Source organism: Trichomycterus rosablanca, chromosome 8 (assembly GCF_030014385.1).
Source record: "Trichomycterus rosablanca isolate fTriRos1 chromosome 8, fTriRos1.hap1, whole genome shotgun sequence".
Taxonomy (NCBI): domain Eukaryota; kingdom Metazoa; phylum Chordata; class Actinopteri; order Siluriformes; family Trichomycteridae; genus Trichomycterus; species Trichomycterus rosablanca.
In genome coordinates this window covers 34,332,410-34,348,157 of record NC_085995.1, presented here as the reverse complement: position 1 = coordinate 34,348,157, position 15,748 = coordinate 34,332,410, and the positions used below count along the sequence as shown (strand labels likewise).

Below are 15,748 nucleotides of genomic sequence, written 5' to 3'. Positions count from 1 at the left end.
AATCCATTTTAGACTGCTGCACCACCCAAGAGCACAAATCTGCCACTTTATACTAGTGTTTAGTTATAACTGGTTCCAATAAATGGTTTGGGATTTCAAAGTATCTTCTCTGCATTGTACTTTTTTATTTTGCTCATTCAAATTCTCATCTTATCTTGTTTTTTCTTAGATCCAGAATGCTTAAGACACGATGAAGGAACAGGGAGATCTAGGAATTTTAAAAGCATTTACCCCAGTTCTCCCTTACCCAACGCCTCCTCCCTCTAAGTTCGCTGAGTAAAGTCCTCATTCAACACCTCAGGTGAAGGGTGATCCACCCTCCAGGAATTATGCTTGAATGGAGGTCCCAGAGGCGTCTGGTGCTGCTCAACCTGCTGACCTGTGGTCTGGAGATATGTGTGGCTGCTGGCATCACTTATGTACCACCACTGCTGCTGGAGGCCGGTGTGGAAGAGAGGTACATGACCATGGTCCTAGGTAAGGGTTCTTTTCTGTCCTTTTTTAAACTCACAAATTGCTTACGTAATAATCAATAAAACATGCTAAATAGCTCCTGTAGATGTTACATCGTCATTCTTTCTTTCTTTAAAGTTCTTTAAAACCCACACCTATATTTTTATATCTAGATGTGTATATGTTTTTGTAAACACATGTGTATATATACACTGATCAACCATAACATTAAAACCACCTCCTTGTTTCTACACTCACTGTCCGTTTTATCAGCTCCACTTACCATATAGAAGCACTTTGTAGTACTACAATTACTGACTGTAGTCCATCTGTTTATCTGCATGCTTTGTTAACCCCCTATCTATCTATTTGGGTGGTGGATCATTCTCAGCACTGCAGTGACACTGACATGGTGGTGGTGTGTTAGTGTGTGTTGTGCTGGTATGAGTGGATCAGACACAGCAATGCTGCAGGAGTTTTTAAACATTTCACTGTCACTGCTGGACTGAGAATAGTCCACCAGCCAAAAATATCCAGCCAACAGTGCCTCGTGGGCAGCGTCCAATGACCACTGATGAAGGTCTAGAAGATGACCAACTCAAACAGCAGCAATAGATGAGCGATCGTCTCTGACTTTACATGTATAAGGTGGACCAACCTTGTAGGAGTGTCTAATAGAGTGGACAGTGAGTGGACACGGTATTTAAAAACTACAGCAGCGCTGCTGTGTCTGATCCACTCATACCAGCACAACACACACTAACACACCACCACCATGTCAGTGTCACTGCAGTGCTGAGAATGATCCACCACCCAAATAATACCTGCTCTGTAGTGGTCCTGTGGGGTCCCGAACATTGAAGAACAGCATTAAAGGGGGCTAACAAAGCACGCATGAAACAGATGGACTACAGTCAGTAATTGTAGAACTACAAAGTGCTTCTATATGGTAAGTGGAGCTGATAACATGGACAGTGAGTGTAGAAACAAGGAGGTGGTTTTAATGTTATGGCTGATCGGTTTATATACACTAAAAATAGACACACACACACACACACACTGCAGTGTATGATGTAAAAATGTACTTTACTGTAGTACTTCACTACTGGAGAGCAGGACAGAAAGGACCTTTATGTGTGGTCCCTTTTAGCCTAGCAAGCGAAGTGTTTTTGCTAAACTCACAATGCCAAAAGAGCGCTCACTGTTCTTCTTAGAATAAATACAGCCACCCTATCTAAACAGAATTAACACTGTATTTCTTAAAGCCTTACATGGACATTGTGTATAAAGTAAGCAGGATTTAACGTCTGCTCTCCTGCAACCTCTGGAAATTTCCCAGCCATTTTTCTTATTGGTCAGAAGCTTGGAGGTGTGTCGTCATCCTTTTCTGTGATTGGTGCTCCTTTCTCCTGCATTTATGTGACTTCAGTAAGGTGTCAGTGACTCACAGCTGGTGTCTTTCTGACCAAAATAATGGTCACCGCCACCCTCTGGGGTTTTGTGTGCCCACATCAGTAATGCCACTGAGCATTTGTGCTTTTGAGATCTTGCAGTGTTGTTTCTTATTGTGCGCTTGTGTGACGTTTAAACCCTTTTCATGTGCTTGTGAACACCCCACCGACATCCGTTCAGTCTCAGATGCTGCTGAAAGTGCATAAACGTTCTTACTTGCGTAGATTATTATTTTAGCCTTGACAGATTTAAATAAGCTTTTTTGCCTATGTCTGACACTTGCCAGATTTTAATTCAAGCATCTCTTTAAACCCCTGCCCATGCCAACAAAATGCCCCACAGCATAAAATATTTTATCTATCTATCTATCTATCTATCTATCTATCTATCTATCTATCTATCTATCTATCTATCTATCTATCTATCTATCTATCTATCTATCTATCTATCTATTTTAAAGAAACACTTTCTATATGTGTCAATCATTTAGGTCTGCACTGTTCTCTTGGTGTATGCTTTTTATTCATCATTTTTATGCAATAAAAATTTAAGCATTAGCTAAATGATCAGTGTTTGTAACTAAATATTTTCTTGCTTTGCTGTAGTTAACCACCCAGTTAATCTGATAAGTGATCACTTGATGGAACAGATCAATAAAGATAAAGTAAAACAGATAAAGTAAATAAAAGGGCCGCACGGTGGCTCGGTGGATAGCACTGCCGCCTCACAGCAAGAAGGTCCTGGGTTCGATCCCCAGGTGGGGCGGTCCGGATCCTTTCTGTGTGAAGTTTGCATGTTCTCCCCGTGTCCGTGTGGGTTTACTCCAGGTGCTCCGCTTTCCTCCCACAGTCCAAAGACATGCAAGTGAGGTGAATTGGAGATACTAAATTGTCCGGGACTGTGTTCGACATAACTGATGAACCTTGTATAATGAGTAACTACCGTTCCTGTCATGAATGTAACCAAAAGTGTAAAACATGACATTAAAATCCTAATAAACAAACATAAAGTAAATAAAATGAAACACAGCCTGACTAACAGTAACTGTCTGTTTGTCTGTACTTGAATAGAATATATTCAAATAAAGTATGATTATGGTGGGGTTGTAAAATTTAAAACCCGTAGAATAGAGCTAACAACCTAAAAAGCTTCGGCTTGCGTTGCCTGCATTAATCAGTGTTGAGTAAAACCCTGCGTGGTTAGTGTGTTCTGCTTTTTAACAGTGTTTGGAATTCTGTCTGCAGGTGTTGGTCCAGTTCTGGGTCTCATCTTTATACCTCTCATCGGTTCAGCCAGTGACCGCTGCAGCAGCAGCTATGGACGGCGCCGGCCCTTCATCTGGCTGCTGTCTTTGGGCGTACTTGTGGCCCTGCTCATCATTCCTCATGCTGACATCCTCGCTGCTCGCCTCAGCTGGAGCGGCAATGCCCGCCCCAGCCAGACCCTCCAGGTAGGCCTGCTAATCTTGGGAGTAGTACTGCTGGACTTCTGTGGCCAGGTATGCTTCACGCCGTTGGAGGCGCTGCTATCGGACCTATACGACGGGCGGGAGGAATGTGCCCATGCCTTTGCTACCTTCTCGTTCATGGCAAGCCTGGGCGCCTGTGTAGGCTACCTCCTGCCAGCACTTAACTGGAGTGCCAATCCACTTTCTGTTTTTCTGGGTGGCCAAGCTGAGGGTCTGTTTACCCACCTCATCCTCATTTTTATCACCAGTCTTCTGGTCACCATGAAGGTGTCTGAGGAGGGTGAGGAACTAGATATCAAAGCTGGACGCCTCTCCTGGTGCCACATGCCACGGCGAAGGTTTAAGCTCTGCCTTCCGAAGGCCAGCTCTCTGCTCTGTGTACTCAGGAGTTGCTGTTCGGTGACGCCGGCTATCTACAGGAGTTACTGCCATGTACCACGCGTTATGAGAAGGCTGTGCGCTGCTCAGTTGTGCAGCTGGATGGCTGTCATGAGCTTTATGCTTTTCTACACAGACTTTATTGGTGAAGGACTTTACCAAGGAGTGCCCAGTGCTGCACCGGGCACTGTGCCAAGGCAGCAGTATGATGAAGGTGAGATGACACTACATTCTGTTAATGAAGAAATTGTATGGGTGCTGTGATGCAACAAATTTGGAAAAATAATTCAAGCTGCCAATCAGCAACAGTGGGAAGGAATTTTAGATTTTGTTGGTGTTTAAATTAGCATTTAAAGACCTGTACCCTAAATTGGTGATTCCAAAACAGTATTAATTATACCTAGTTCACACTACACGTTTTTTGCCCAGATTTTCGCTCGCCGACTGATTGGCGCTAGATTTGCCGGCTCGCGAGCAACTCGGCGTTCGCTCAGCGATCGAAACTCAGCTCTCAAGCTATGTGTGATCTACTCAACAACTCGATCCGAGCAGCTCTGAAGAAATATATCTAGCATGTCAAATATCTGGATCTGAGTCGCAAGATACGGTGTGAGGGGAAACGTAGGGGAGGAGTTGTAAACAGGTGGGACAGGGGCATAATATAGATCAGAATACATCAGCACACACACAAGCTTTACAGTATTTATGACCTTATCATTTTCTACAAAACATAACACCCACGCTGCATTGCAAAAAAATATTTATTAACCTTCAACTCACTATAGAACAATCCATGCTGCTCGCGAAGCCAAATCCACTCAGATTCATTTATTTTTCTCCTTGATTTTATGCTGCACATCGGCACACAAACTTTGATCACTCGCTACTTGTTGACATGCATTTTTGGATGTGGTGTCATTAAACCCCTTATCACTTCTCACGTTTGTTTTCGTGACAAAACGTAGTTTGGGAGACCAGAGAAGCTCACCCGCGATTCCAGGTGGTGATAGATCGTGCAGTGTGAAACCCCCTATCACCGATCAGTCGGTCGTGTAGTGTGAAAACCACACCGACTTGAAAGACTCCCGATTACAAGAGATCCAGTCGTGTAGTGTGAACTTGGCGGAAGTTGGAGGTCAATAAATATTTTTTTTAATGCAGTCTTAGTATTATGGTTTGGCGTGGACGATAAGTTCACAAATATTGTAAAGCTTGTGTGTGTGCAGATGTATCCTGATAGAAATGATATGATATTATCCCCCTCACCACACTCTGATCCAGATATTCAATATGCTAGATATCTCTCCTCGAGCCACTCGGATCCAGTTGTTGAATAGTTCACACTTAGCGCTTGAGAGCCGAGTTTAGATCACCGAGCGAACGCCGAGTTGCTCCTGAGCCGGCAAATTTACCGCCAACCAGTCGGCGAGTGTAAATCAGGGCAAAAATCATGTAGTGTGAACTAGGCATAAGCGGTTAAGAAAGTGAGTGAGTATAGGTGTGTTATTGTAACCCGGTGAAGATTAAGAACAGACCACATTTCAATTTAATTTTAAGTCTGTATAAACTTTTTTTCCACCTATAAGTTATTTATGTAGTTTTCTGTGACCTTGGAATGTACCGAACAGTCTAGACAAATATCCTGCTCTGGATTTGTCTTTAATTTAAGAAAGGAAATGGCTAAAAAAAATAAATGTCAACCCTGATCAGCTTCTGTAAACATTGTTTTTTTATCACGAGTCACTTTAATTAGAATTTACGGACGTTTTGAGTTTGTGCTGCTAAACTGAAATATCCTTTTACTTCTGATCTGAACTAATTACCCTTGGCCTCACACACACATCTGTTTTCTGTCAGAAGTAGCCTGCTCTGTGTTTGTTCCCCCCACATGTAATCATTTTTGTTTTGCTGGACATGTAGCTGTGTCCTTCCTGTCTCGCGGCCAGCATGTCGGGCTCTTTTAGATGAACTTGGGTTTCTCTTCACCCACAATCAGTGGCTGAGCTGCATGATTCATCCAAACATCCAGACGGACCAGAAACCACAACTCCCTCTCTCACTTTATCTAACCAGTGGCACAAAGCACGTGTGCAAGCCGCTTTACCCAGAATCCCACTGGCTTGTTTTCCGACACAGCAGCTTGAGACCTGGTGCGAACCCAAGTGCCGATAATGTCAGTCACCCAGAGAAACCCGTCAATAGCAACACCAGATCATAGCTGTTAAATCAGTTTATTTTCAAGTGTGCAGGGGTGGACGAGTGACAAACAGACCAGCTGTCGATGTTTAGTTTGAGCATTGGTCTGCTACTGCCGACTGTCTAAACACTGAATTCCTGATGTGTAAAAAGCTCTCCAGCTGTTTCAAGCAGAAAGCCGGAGGATTTGCCAACCTGTGCCGCGGAAGATTTAACCACAGCTTTGTGTTTAATGTTTTAGCATGGTCAGAGTAAACCGTCTAAACTTATGTTATCTTTAAAACAGAAAGCTGTATGTTTTGGGCCAGCATAGTGAGGAATAAACCCTAGTCTAGACTAAATTAGAAAGTCACAACACCTTTCAAATGTGTTTTTTTTTTATGATAATTATTTTAGTTTATATTATTTTTATTACTGTCGTTAATTGCATTAATTGACGTGATTAACGCGTTAAAATTTTAATCGTGATTAAAAAAAATTAATCTAGAAAAGTTTTTTTGATCAAACTATGTTTTATTGGGCTATGTTTGTGCCACTTTAAGCAGCGGTAAAAACACGCGCTGGAACCAGAGCTGGGATCTCGAATACATGGTATCGAATCTCAGCTCTGCCTTGCCAGCTAAGGCTGAGCGGCCACATGAACAACGATTGGCCTGCTGTTCAGATATGGGCGGGACTAAGCCAGATGGGTTCTCTCTCCCATGACTGGTGCAATTACGACCTCTGCTGGCAGATTGATGGCGCCTGCACAGAGATGAGAAAAGAGTTCTCTCAGGGTGTGTCCCTCTGTACATGCAGCTAAGCTGCACTGTACTCGTCAAAGTGTAAGTGATAAGATGCATACGGTATGCTGCCCACGTGTCGGAGGGGGCGTGGGTTAGCTTCGTTCTCCTCAATCAGAGCAGGGATCGGCATTGGTGGAGAGGAAGCATGACGCAATGGGGCAAATGGACGCCCTAAAAAGTGAGAAAATGCATAAAGAAAATATATATAAAAAAAGAGCCAACAGTGCTAGTAAGCTATTTAGTTAGGCTAGCTAACCCTAGCAAAAAAGCTAACAAAAGCCTTTGTCTAGCATGGGTCAGGATAGACTAACAGAGTATGTGTTGCTAACAACAAACCTTGTGAACTAAACTAGCTGATGCAATGTAGACACAAGATAAGCTACTACAGGCCATGTTTCTAGGTCATTAAGCTAAACGAATGTAGGTTAACGTCTCAACAATTAGAGATGAGCCTAAGACGGCTAAGTCACTAACTGATGAGTTTGAGCTAATACAGATTATGTTCAAGATAATGCAGACCTTGCTATTAATAGATCATGCTAAGCTAATGTAAGCCATGTTTCTAAACATCTTAGTGGTGCTAGCATATTCCTGTTAACCTATGAAGCTGTGCTAATGTAGACCTTATTTTAACCATGATCTACTTTATATTAATTGGACAGATGAAGACCAGACAATTATAACCAGGTGCAGAATCGGTCATTCTACCCTCACCCACCGACACCTCCTGGTTGGCGAGCAGGCACCAACCTGTCAATTATGTGCTACACCCTTACAATTAAACATATTTTGTTATAAATTTCAGCCATCATAGACGACTTTTATAGGGTTGAGAACATAAAAGACTTCCTCCAGTTAAAATTCTGAACTTTTCAGACAGACTTGATATAAAACAAATGATCTGAACAAATAATGATGTACAGTTTCAGTATCAGTCTATGCCATAAATATAGCCAGTATGTTGCTGATATGGCAATAAACCCAAACAAACAAACAAATTGGTGATCATTTGATTGGTTAGATTACACAGTTTATGTTGTTATATTAAACATTAATATCTGTAGATAAAGTTTGTGTTCATGCAAATATGTATAACAGTTAACGTTATATTGTTTGATTTGTTCCCCTCAGGCATTCGTATGGGCAGTCTGGGCCTGTTCCTGCAGTGTGCTACCTCGACCTTCTTTTCACTGATCATGAGTCGACTGGTGTGTGCATTTGGCTCGAGGAAGGTCTACCTAAGCAGCATGGTTTCCTTTACCGTCTCAGCACTGGTTATCTGTCTGTCCAAAAGCGTGCTGTTGGTCACTGCGATGTCCGCCCTCACTGGGTTCGCCTATGCCACCTTACAGACTCTGCCGTACACACTTACCTGCCACTATCACAAACAGAAGGAGGTAGGAGCTAACACTGGGTCTTAAATTATAACTAGATCTGTGCTCGGTATCTTGTGTGCATCAGCACAGTTCATTTTAATCTTAGTTCTGGGGTCTAGATTTCTGGCTTTACGTTGCTGGACTAAAGTTATTTTATCACAAGTTTATTAAAAAATGTTGACCAATGCCGCTCAGGTGGCTGTCAGGGTGTGTCTCTCCGTACACAGTGCTGATCCGCATTGCACTCGTCAAAGAGTAGGTGACAAAATGCATATGACTGCTGCCTACGTGCTGGAAAGAGCGTGAGTTAGCTTCGTTCTCCTCAATTGGAGCGTGGATCGGCATTGGTGGAGAGGAAGCATGACGCAATCGGGCAATTGGACAGCCTGAAAAAGGGGAGAAAAAGCATAAACAAAATAAAAAAAATTATAAATTTGACCAATCAGATTTTTGTTTTAATTTTGCTTACTTGCTCAGTTACTTCTTAGTCACTGTGACATCTTATAGATTTACCTGCCAAACAGTAAAATAAACAAAAAAAATCATGGCACACTTACGTCTCTTAGTTTGGATTATAAGACCTTGAACTCTGGCTTCATGATCCCGGAATTCCAGTGCTAATCTCAAGGCTTCTGGACTGTGGGATCCCAATCTCTGGGCTGTGGGTTTTCTGGCTTATACAGTGGTACCTTGAGTGGCGTTGGGTTTCAAAGGCATTGAGTTTCAAGGTATTTTTTCCCATAAGGATGTATGGGGAAACCTGTTAATGCATTCCATGGTCCCGTGCAACTGCATATATTTTAAGCTCATGTAAAATAATGGGGTTGTTTTTGACACTTATACACTGAAAATAACACACACATAATAAAAATAAACACTGAAATACAATTAAAAACAGTTAAAAATCAGTAAAAAATACAATAAAACCTTACCTTTATATCTTTATTGTTTTTTTATGCTTCTTAATTGTGGAGATGCTTGATCCTGAAATAATAAATTCCATTTAGTAAAGGTGCATTCACATGAGAAGCGGCACAATAGCTTTTGCACTGGCTGTGCTGGTGCACAAAACTTAACGTGACCTTTTGTACTAAAACAACTACATTTACATTTTTGGCATTTAGCGGACGCTTTTTATCCAAAGCGACTTAGAGTACTGTGACAGTATATTGTCTAAGCAATTGAGGGTTAAGGTCCTTGTTCAAGGGCACAACAGTGGCAACCTGGTAGTGGTGGGGCTTGAACCAGCGACCTTTTGGTTACTAGTCTAGTACCTTTACCACTATGCTAACTGCCCCAACTAAATACATTAACTCACATTAAGCTTTTTTTAACAATGTGTTTTAGACTCTCTCTAAAAAAGCTGATTCTTATAATTTCTCAGCACCCCGAGCTATAACACGAGTTTAAAAGTGAAACAGTGAGGAAAATCCAGATAAACACAGACACATGTGGAGCTTTCAGAGTGAATCTGACGGTTATTCCACACAAATGCAGATTCGTCTCATATTTACACTTTGATGACATTCTACTGCACCGCTCAAGCCGAGTACTGAACAAGACTGCTGTTCATTGTTAATTTGAAATTAAATAAGTACTTCTTTTTTTTTAAAGAAACTGAACACATTAAGTTTAAGGTAAATGTTGAGTTTAAGGGTACAAATTTCTCAACAAAGGGCATTGAGTTTCAAAGATTTTGAGTTTAGAGGACGTTGAGTTACAAGGTACCACTGTATATTATCATCTAGTATCCTAATTTAGGATTTCAGTTTCTTAAGCTAGTGTTTTCTGATCGAAGCCTAGGTTTTGAAGCGTAGTTTAATGAAATAAAACTTTCTCGTTTTATGTTCCTGGTCATAAATTTAAGTTTACAATTTACAGTAATTTTCTCAGGCTAAAATTCTTTGACCGATGTTTATGATCTTAATTGTAGGTTGAGGTTTCTCTAAGTTTACGTTCTTGGTCTTCGTTTTTTTTTATTATGTTATTCGGAATAATTCTTCTGTATAAAGGGGGGGCCAGTGATATCACTGGGGGGCCAGTGATAGCTCAGTGGTTAAGGTACTGGACTTGTAAACAGAAGGTTGCCGGTTCAAGCCCCGCCACCACCAAGTTGCCACTGTTGGGTCCCTGAGCAAGGCCCTTAATCCTCAATTGCTCATTGTGTTCCGCTCACTGTGTAAGTCGCTTTGGATAAAAGCGTCTGCTAAATGCTGAAAATGTAAATGTAAATGTAAAATAAAGATTATTAGGAACGTGTATGAATATATTAAATAATTATTTAATTAGTTGAATTCACAGGTCTTAAATGTGTCATGTATTTGATTGTAATGTTTTTATTGATAACTGTGACTTTTTGCAGGTGTACATGCCAACCAGCAGTACCAAAAAATTACACATGAACGGCCTCACCCACCAGGCTGTGTGCTTCACACTGGATGATGCCACAAGCGACTCAAACCACAAGAGTGTCCATACCAATGGCCATGCCTACCACAGCCAGGATGATCTACAACATCATCCCTCTCAAAACAGTCAGAATGGTACTGGTCTGGAATCGGAAGGTTATGAGAAAAGAGGTGTGGGCTTGGACTTTGCTATTTTGGACAGCACATTTCTACTCTCTCAGGTTTTTCCTTCTCTTTTCATGGGCATGATTGTCCAGTTTACCAAGTCCGTCACCACCTACGTCGCATCTTCTGCTATTTTTGGTGCAATCGGGGTCTATTTTGCGACTCATGTTGTCTTTGAGCAGAAGGACCTTGAACGTTGAAAGATACTGTAGATCTGTGACTCAATTATGACTAAACTTAGAAAGCTTTCTAAGGGTAAATGTAACCTGCTCTTACTTTATATCCTTTATCCTGACCATGTAACAACATACTGTACTGTCATCCCTCCTTATCCACCAAGATTATTCCTTTAAATTCTTACCAAGAGGAAAAGTTTACATTTTTGTGTTCCTAATTTAATGGTGTCTTAACCATGGGTTAAAATTTCATTTTCATGCTATCAATCTGGAAATGTAAGGAGTTATCAATTCTTCTATTTACTTAATGTTGTTGGCTATCTAAACCTGCTGGAGCTGCTGTATTCATTATGTATGGGTTCACTGGTGCCCACAATTGACTACTGGACCATTAAAAACTGAAAGGCATCAGCAGGATTCAAATGCCCCATAAATTAAACAATCTGATCAAGGTTCACCTCCAGCATTCTTTCTTATAATATACTTGGCAACCAGTTAAACCAAAACAAACCAAAACACATGGGTTGCCTGGGTCATTAGGCCTTATTTGGGCTTAGTTTTGTGGAATTTCCAGAATAACATGTACACAGATGTGTATGAGTTGACTTCTCATTCTCAGAATTTGTTCACTCGTAGCATTTACCAAGACACATCACCATAACAGACACAACTTGGACCAATGGACGTATCGGACAGATGTGATGTGTGATGATACAATGCCTTTATGTTATGTAAAGACTCAGAGGAAAAATTATTTTGCTGTGTATATTTTTGTACATTAATAATATATACAAATTTAAATATATTTATATTAATTGGAATTATTGGTGTAACCTGCTTAGTGAGGTTGTCATTATTTAATCTGTTGTTGCAAGGTTCATATAATGTGTGTTATGAAACTGCTTGTTGATCATGGGGTTAATAACCAGCACTGTTAGCCAAATATTGACATCTAGGGTGGAGTGACAGTACATACAGTAGATTCAGACCCGTTGACTTTTTGCACGTATTATTATGTTGTGGGTTCGATTTTTAAATGGATGTAATTGCCATCTTTCCCCCTAAATCGACCTTTAATCATCTAGAATATTTTTGAAAAATTAATTAAAAAACAAAAACTAAAATCTCTTATTTACAAAACTGTTTGCTTTAAATGTTCTTGAGCTGTGTTTTTATTTTAAATGCATTTCCTCCCCATTTTCCTCCTGATTTAGCGCTCTCAATTTTGTCATCCGCTGCTGAGAGATGCCAGACTGCATCCGAGGAGAGCATGTCGCTGTACACGCCTCTTCCGACACATGCACAGCCGTCTTCTTCTCGCCCCTGCATTCAGCACAGGAGTCTCTTCTGTCAATCAGAGTCCTTACAGTGTATGAAGACCCACCCACCCACACATAGTCCGGCCCCCATCCTGCAGATACAGTGGCCAATTAGTGTCTGCTGCAGGCACTGCCAATTATGCCCGCTAGATGGTTCCCAGCCGACTGGTGGCAACACAGAGTTTCGAACAGAGGAGTTCAGAAACTCGGTGCTGGTGTGCAAGCGGAATATCCCGCTGCGCCACCTGGGTGCCTTAAGCTGTGTTTTGAACTGAACTGAAATCCAGTTTAAATTTGAGTTGATTGGATGTGTAGATTTTTGGCATTTAACAGACTTTTTTTAATCCACAGTGACTTACAACTATGACAAAATACAATACAAGCATCTGAGTCTTAAGGTCCTTGCTTAGAGACACAACAGTGGCAACTTGTTGATAGTGTGACCATTCGATCAGTAGTCCAGAACCTTAACCACTAAGCTACAGTACTTCTGCCTTAAAGTTGGATTTTGTTAAACAGAATGTAAAGAACATAACGGACTCATAATGGTAACATAATAAAAACAGAAATCTATGGTCTGATGAGATAAAAAAGGAAGCTCATTGGGAACAGCAAGCACTATGTCTGGCACTGCTGATCTTCTGGCTGGTACCATACCTGTGGTGAAGCATGGTGGTGGCAACATTGTGTTATGATGGTGTCTCTCAAAGGCAGGGAATGGGAGACTGGTAAAAACTGAGGAATGGATAAATTTGGCCAGGTACAGAGTTCCAGAGTATGTGCAAAACAATACTGTAGTGGGTCTGGTCAAGTCTCCTGAAGTCTTTGAGTGGCCTGTACTTAAACCCCATTGGACATCTGTGGAGGTGAAGATGGCAGTTCACTTCTAGCTATGCAATCTGACAGAGTTGTGATGAAAAACGGGATAAACTGCCCAAATAAAGATGTGCAAAGCTAGTAGAGATAAATGAAAGAAGACTTTGTAAACAGACTTTTACAAAGTAATTAATAAAGGGTCTGAAATCTGTTGTACAACAGATTAATATCTTTTTGAGAAACTTCACTTTATTATTGTGGATTGTGGGTAATTTGATGAGTAAAGATGGCAATTCTATTCATTTCAATCAAATTCACCACAGAACGTGCACAAAACATAAAGGGGGGGGTGTCTGAATACTTTTAGAACTTTGTATAAAACCTTTGTAAAACTTACACTTTATGGCAAAAAGTATGTGGACACCTGATTTAAGATTATTGGACATCCATTTTTTTTGCATTTTCTCCCTTTTTCTCCTGAATTTTTAGCGCGTCCAATTTTTACCCGATTGCATTATGCTTCCTCTCTACTGGTGCTGACCCACGCCCCTGATCGAGGAGAGCGAACTGAGACACATCCCCTCCGATACGTGAGCAGTAGCCGACTGCATTTTTTCACCTGCACAAGCCGAGTTCATACACGAATCAGTCCTGTGCACGGAGAGCCACACCCTGATCAGCATTATTCCTCTACTCTGTGCAGACACCATCAATCAGCCAGCAGAGGCTGGATCAGTTACGAGGTCCCCCTCTGGCTCCCTAACCCTGTATGAACAGCCATTCGTTGTTCATCTGGCCGCCCAGCCCAGCCGGATGGCAGAGCTGAGATTCGATACAACGTATTCGAAATCCCAGCTCTGGTGTGCTAACATGTTTTACCGCTGCGCCACCTGAGCAGCGGACATCCTATTTTAAAACTATAGAATTAACATTACTATGGAGTCACCATCCCTTTACTTTTACAACAATGTTTAGTCTTCTTGTAATGATTTGGGATGCTAGAACAGGAAAGGACCTTCCCCAAACTGTTGCCACAAAGTAGGAAACATAATTTTATATACCTGTAAGCAGTGAGCATGTTTGAACACCTAAGGAATGATGTTTCAGCAACAATTAGGAAACAAAAGGGTGTCTATGTACTTTTGGTAGTAGAGTGTATCATTATAATTATCATGAAAACAATGTTACAGCAGGGCTGAGAGAGAGAGAGGGGGTTATTGGCTAATTTGTGATTTTATACCATGATGCCAATTCTGTTTGTCAGGTTGTGTAGTTGTGTACATTTGTTAATGGAACTCTCAGGACAGACCCACATACAGACGGGTGAAAATGAAACAGCATTAATCCAACAAAGTGTCTTTGTTTGGTGTTTGTTACTGTAAGTGGAGGAATGGAACACAATTCCTCAAAACGATGTTCCCTCAGTGGTGTTTTCATGATGGGGATGTGGAGCACTGGTTGCCTGTATCCGAACTAATGACTCTGAAGGCTACAGCACATGATTTACATCATACTCATTATAGGGCACTTAGTGGCCCCTTGTGCCATGTCCATAAGGGCACTGTAATCTTGACCCTTCCTCTCCTTTTAAGATTATTTATGACTTATTATTATTATTATTATTTTTGAATTTACATCTTATTCTGTTTTTGCTGTTGTTAATTATATTTCATTCTATTCTTTTACAAATGTTGTTCTAAGTGAAAGAACCACCAGATATCTTGGTACCTCAAGTCAACATTAAAGTGCCTAAACCAGCAGAAACGTTTCTGTGAATTCCTCATTTTTTCTTTACTTTTGGCTTTATCTCAAGGATGTTCAGGTGTGACAACCTTGGCCATTATTTTGTTACATTTTCATGTTTCAATAACGCTTTATCCTTGTCAGGGTTGCAGTAAGTCTGGCTTCTCCGGATGCCAATCCATCGCAGTGTCTCAGCCCCCACACCTGTGCAGTTTTGTTATAATATACACTGTGAGTTAAAAAAATGGACCTCTGTAACGTTGCCCAGAACTTTGGCGAATTATCCATTTTCACAATTATTTTACATGAACATTGTTTAAGTTACAATTGCAAAAACAGATAACTGATGTTGAATTTGCTTTAATTCGGACACTACTTATTGTTCAGTTAAATTTAGTCATGTATTGTTAATATGAAAATAAATTTTTTTGTGAAAATTATAAATTCACAAATCATTGTAGCAACTGGAGTAATAAAAAAAAGCAAAAAATCATTTTATTACTCAGCTGAGGACCCATCTCTTAATGCAAACACACACAGGCCTTTACAGGAGAGAAGGGTGGATACCGTCTGCCCTACAGCCTTATTTATACCCCGCTTTACTGCCCCTTCAGGTGGCACGGTGGCTCAGTGGGTAGCACTATCGCCTCACTGCAAGAAGGTCCTGGGTTCAATCCACAGGTGGGGCGGTCCGGGTCCTTTCTGTTTGGAGTTTGCATGTTCTCCCCGTGTCTGCGTGGGTTTCCTCCGGGTGCTCCGGTTTCCTCCCACAGTCCAAAGACCTGCAAGTAAAGGTAAATTGGAGACCCTAAATTGTCCACGACTGTGTTTGATATAATCTTGAGAACTGATGAACCTTGTGTAACGAGTAGCTACCGTTCCTGTCATGAATGTAACCAAAGGTATGTTAAAATTAGGACGTTAAAATCCTAATAAACAAACAAACTGCCCCTTCAGGCTAACTCTGCTGGGCGACTCCACACCAAACTTGTTTATCATTCTACAAGTATGGC

General features: G+C 41.1%; 1 protein-coding gene across 1 annotated transcript in view; it reads left to right on the top strand.

Annotated features, from left to right (window-relative positions):
- LOC134319542 (solute carrier family 45 member 3) overlaps positions 1–11,678 on the top strand; it is a 42,773-nt gene extending 31,095 nt beyond the window's left edge. Inside the window, exons 2-5 of the mRNA XM_063000772.1 lie at positions 170–477; positions 3,150–3,965; positions 7,864–8,129; positions 10,471–11,678. Coding sequence (XP_062856842.1) covers positions 330–477; positions 3,150–3,965; positions 7,864–8,129; positions 10,471–10,881 — 1,641 coding nt within the window. The 5' untranslated portion in view covers positions 170–329 and the 3' untranslated portion in view covers positions 10,882–11,678. The remainder of the gene's footprint in view (positions 1–169; positions 478–3,149; positions 3,966–7,863; positions 8,130–10,470) is intronic.
- The last annotated feature ends 4,070 nt before the right edge of the window (positions 11,679–15,748 follow it).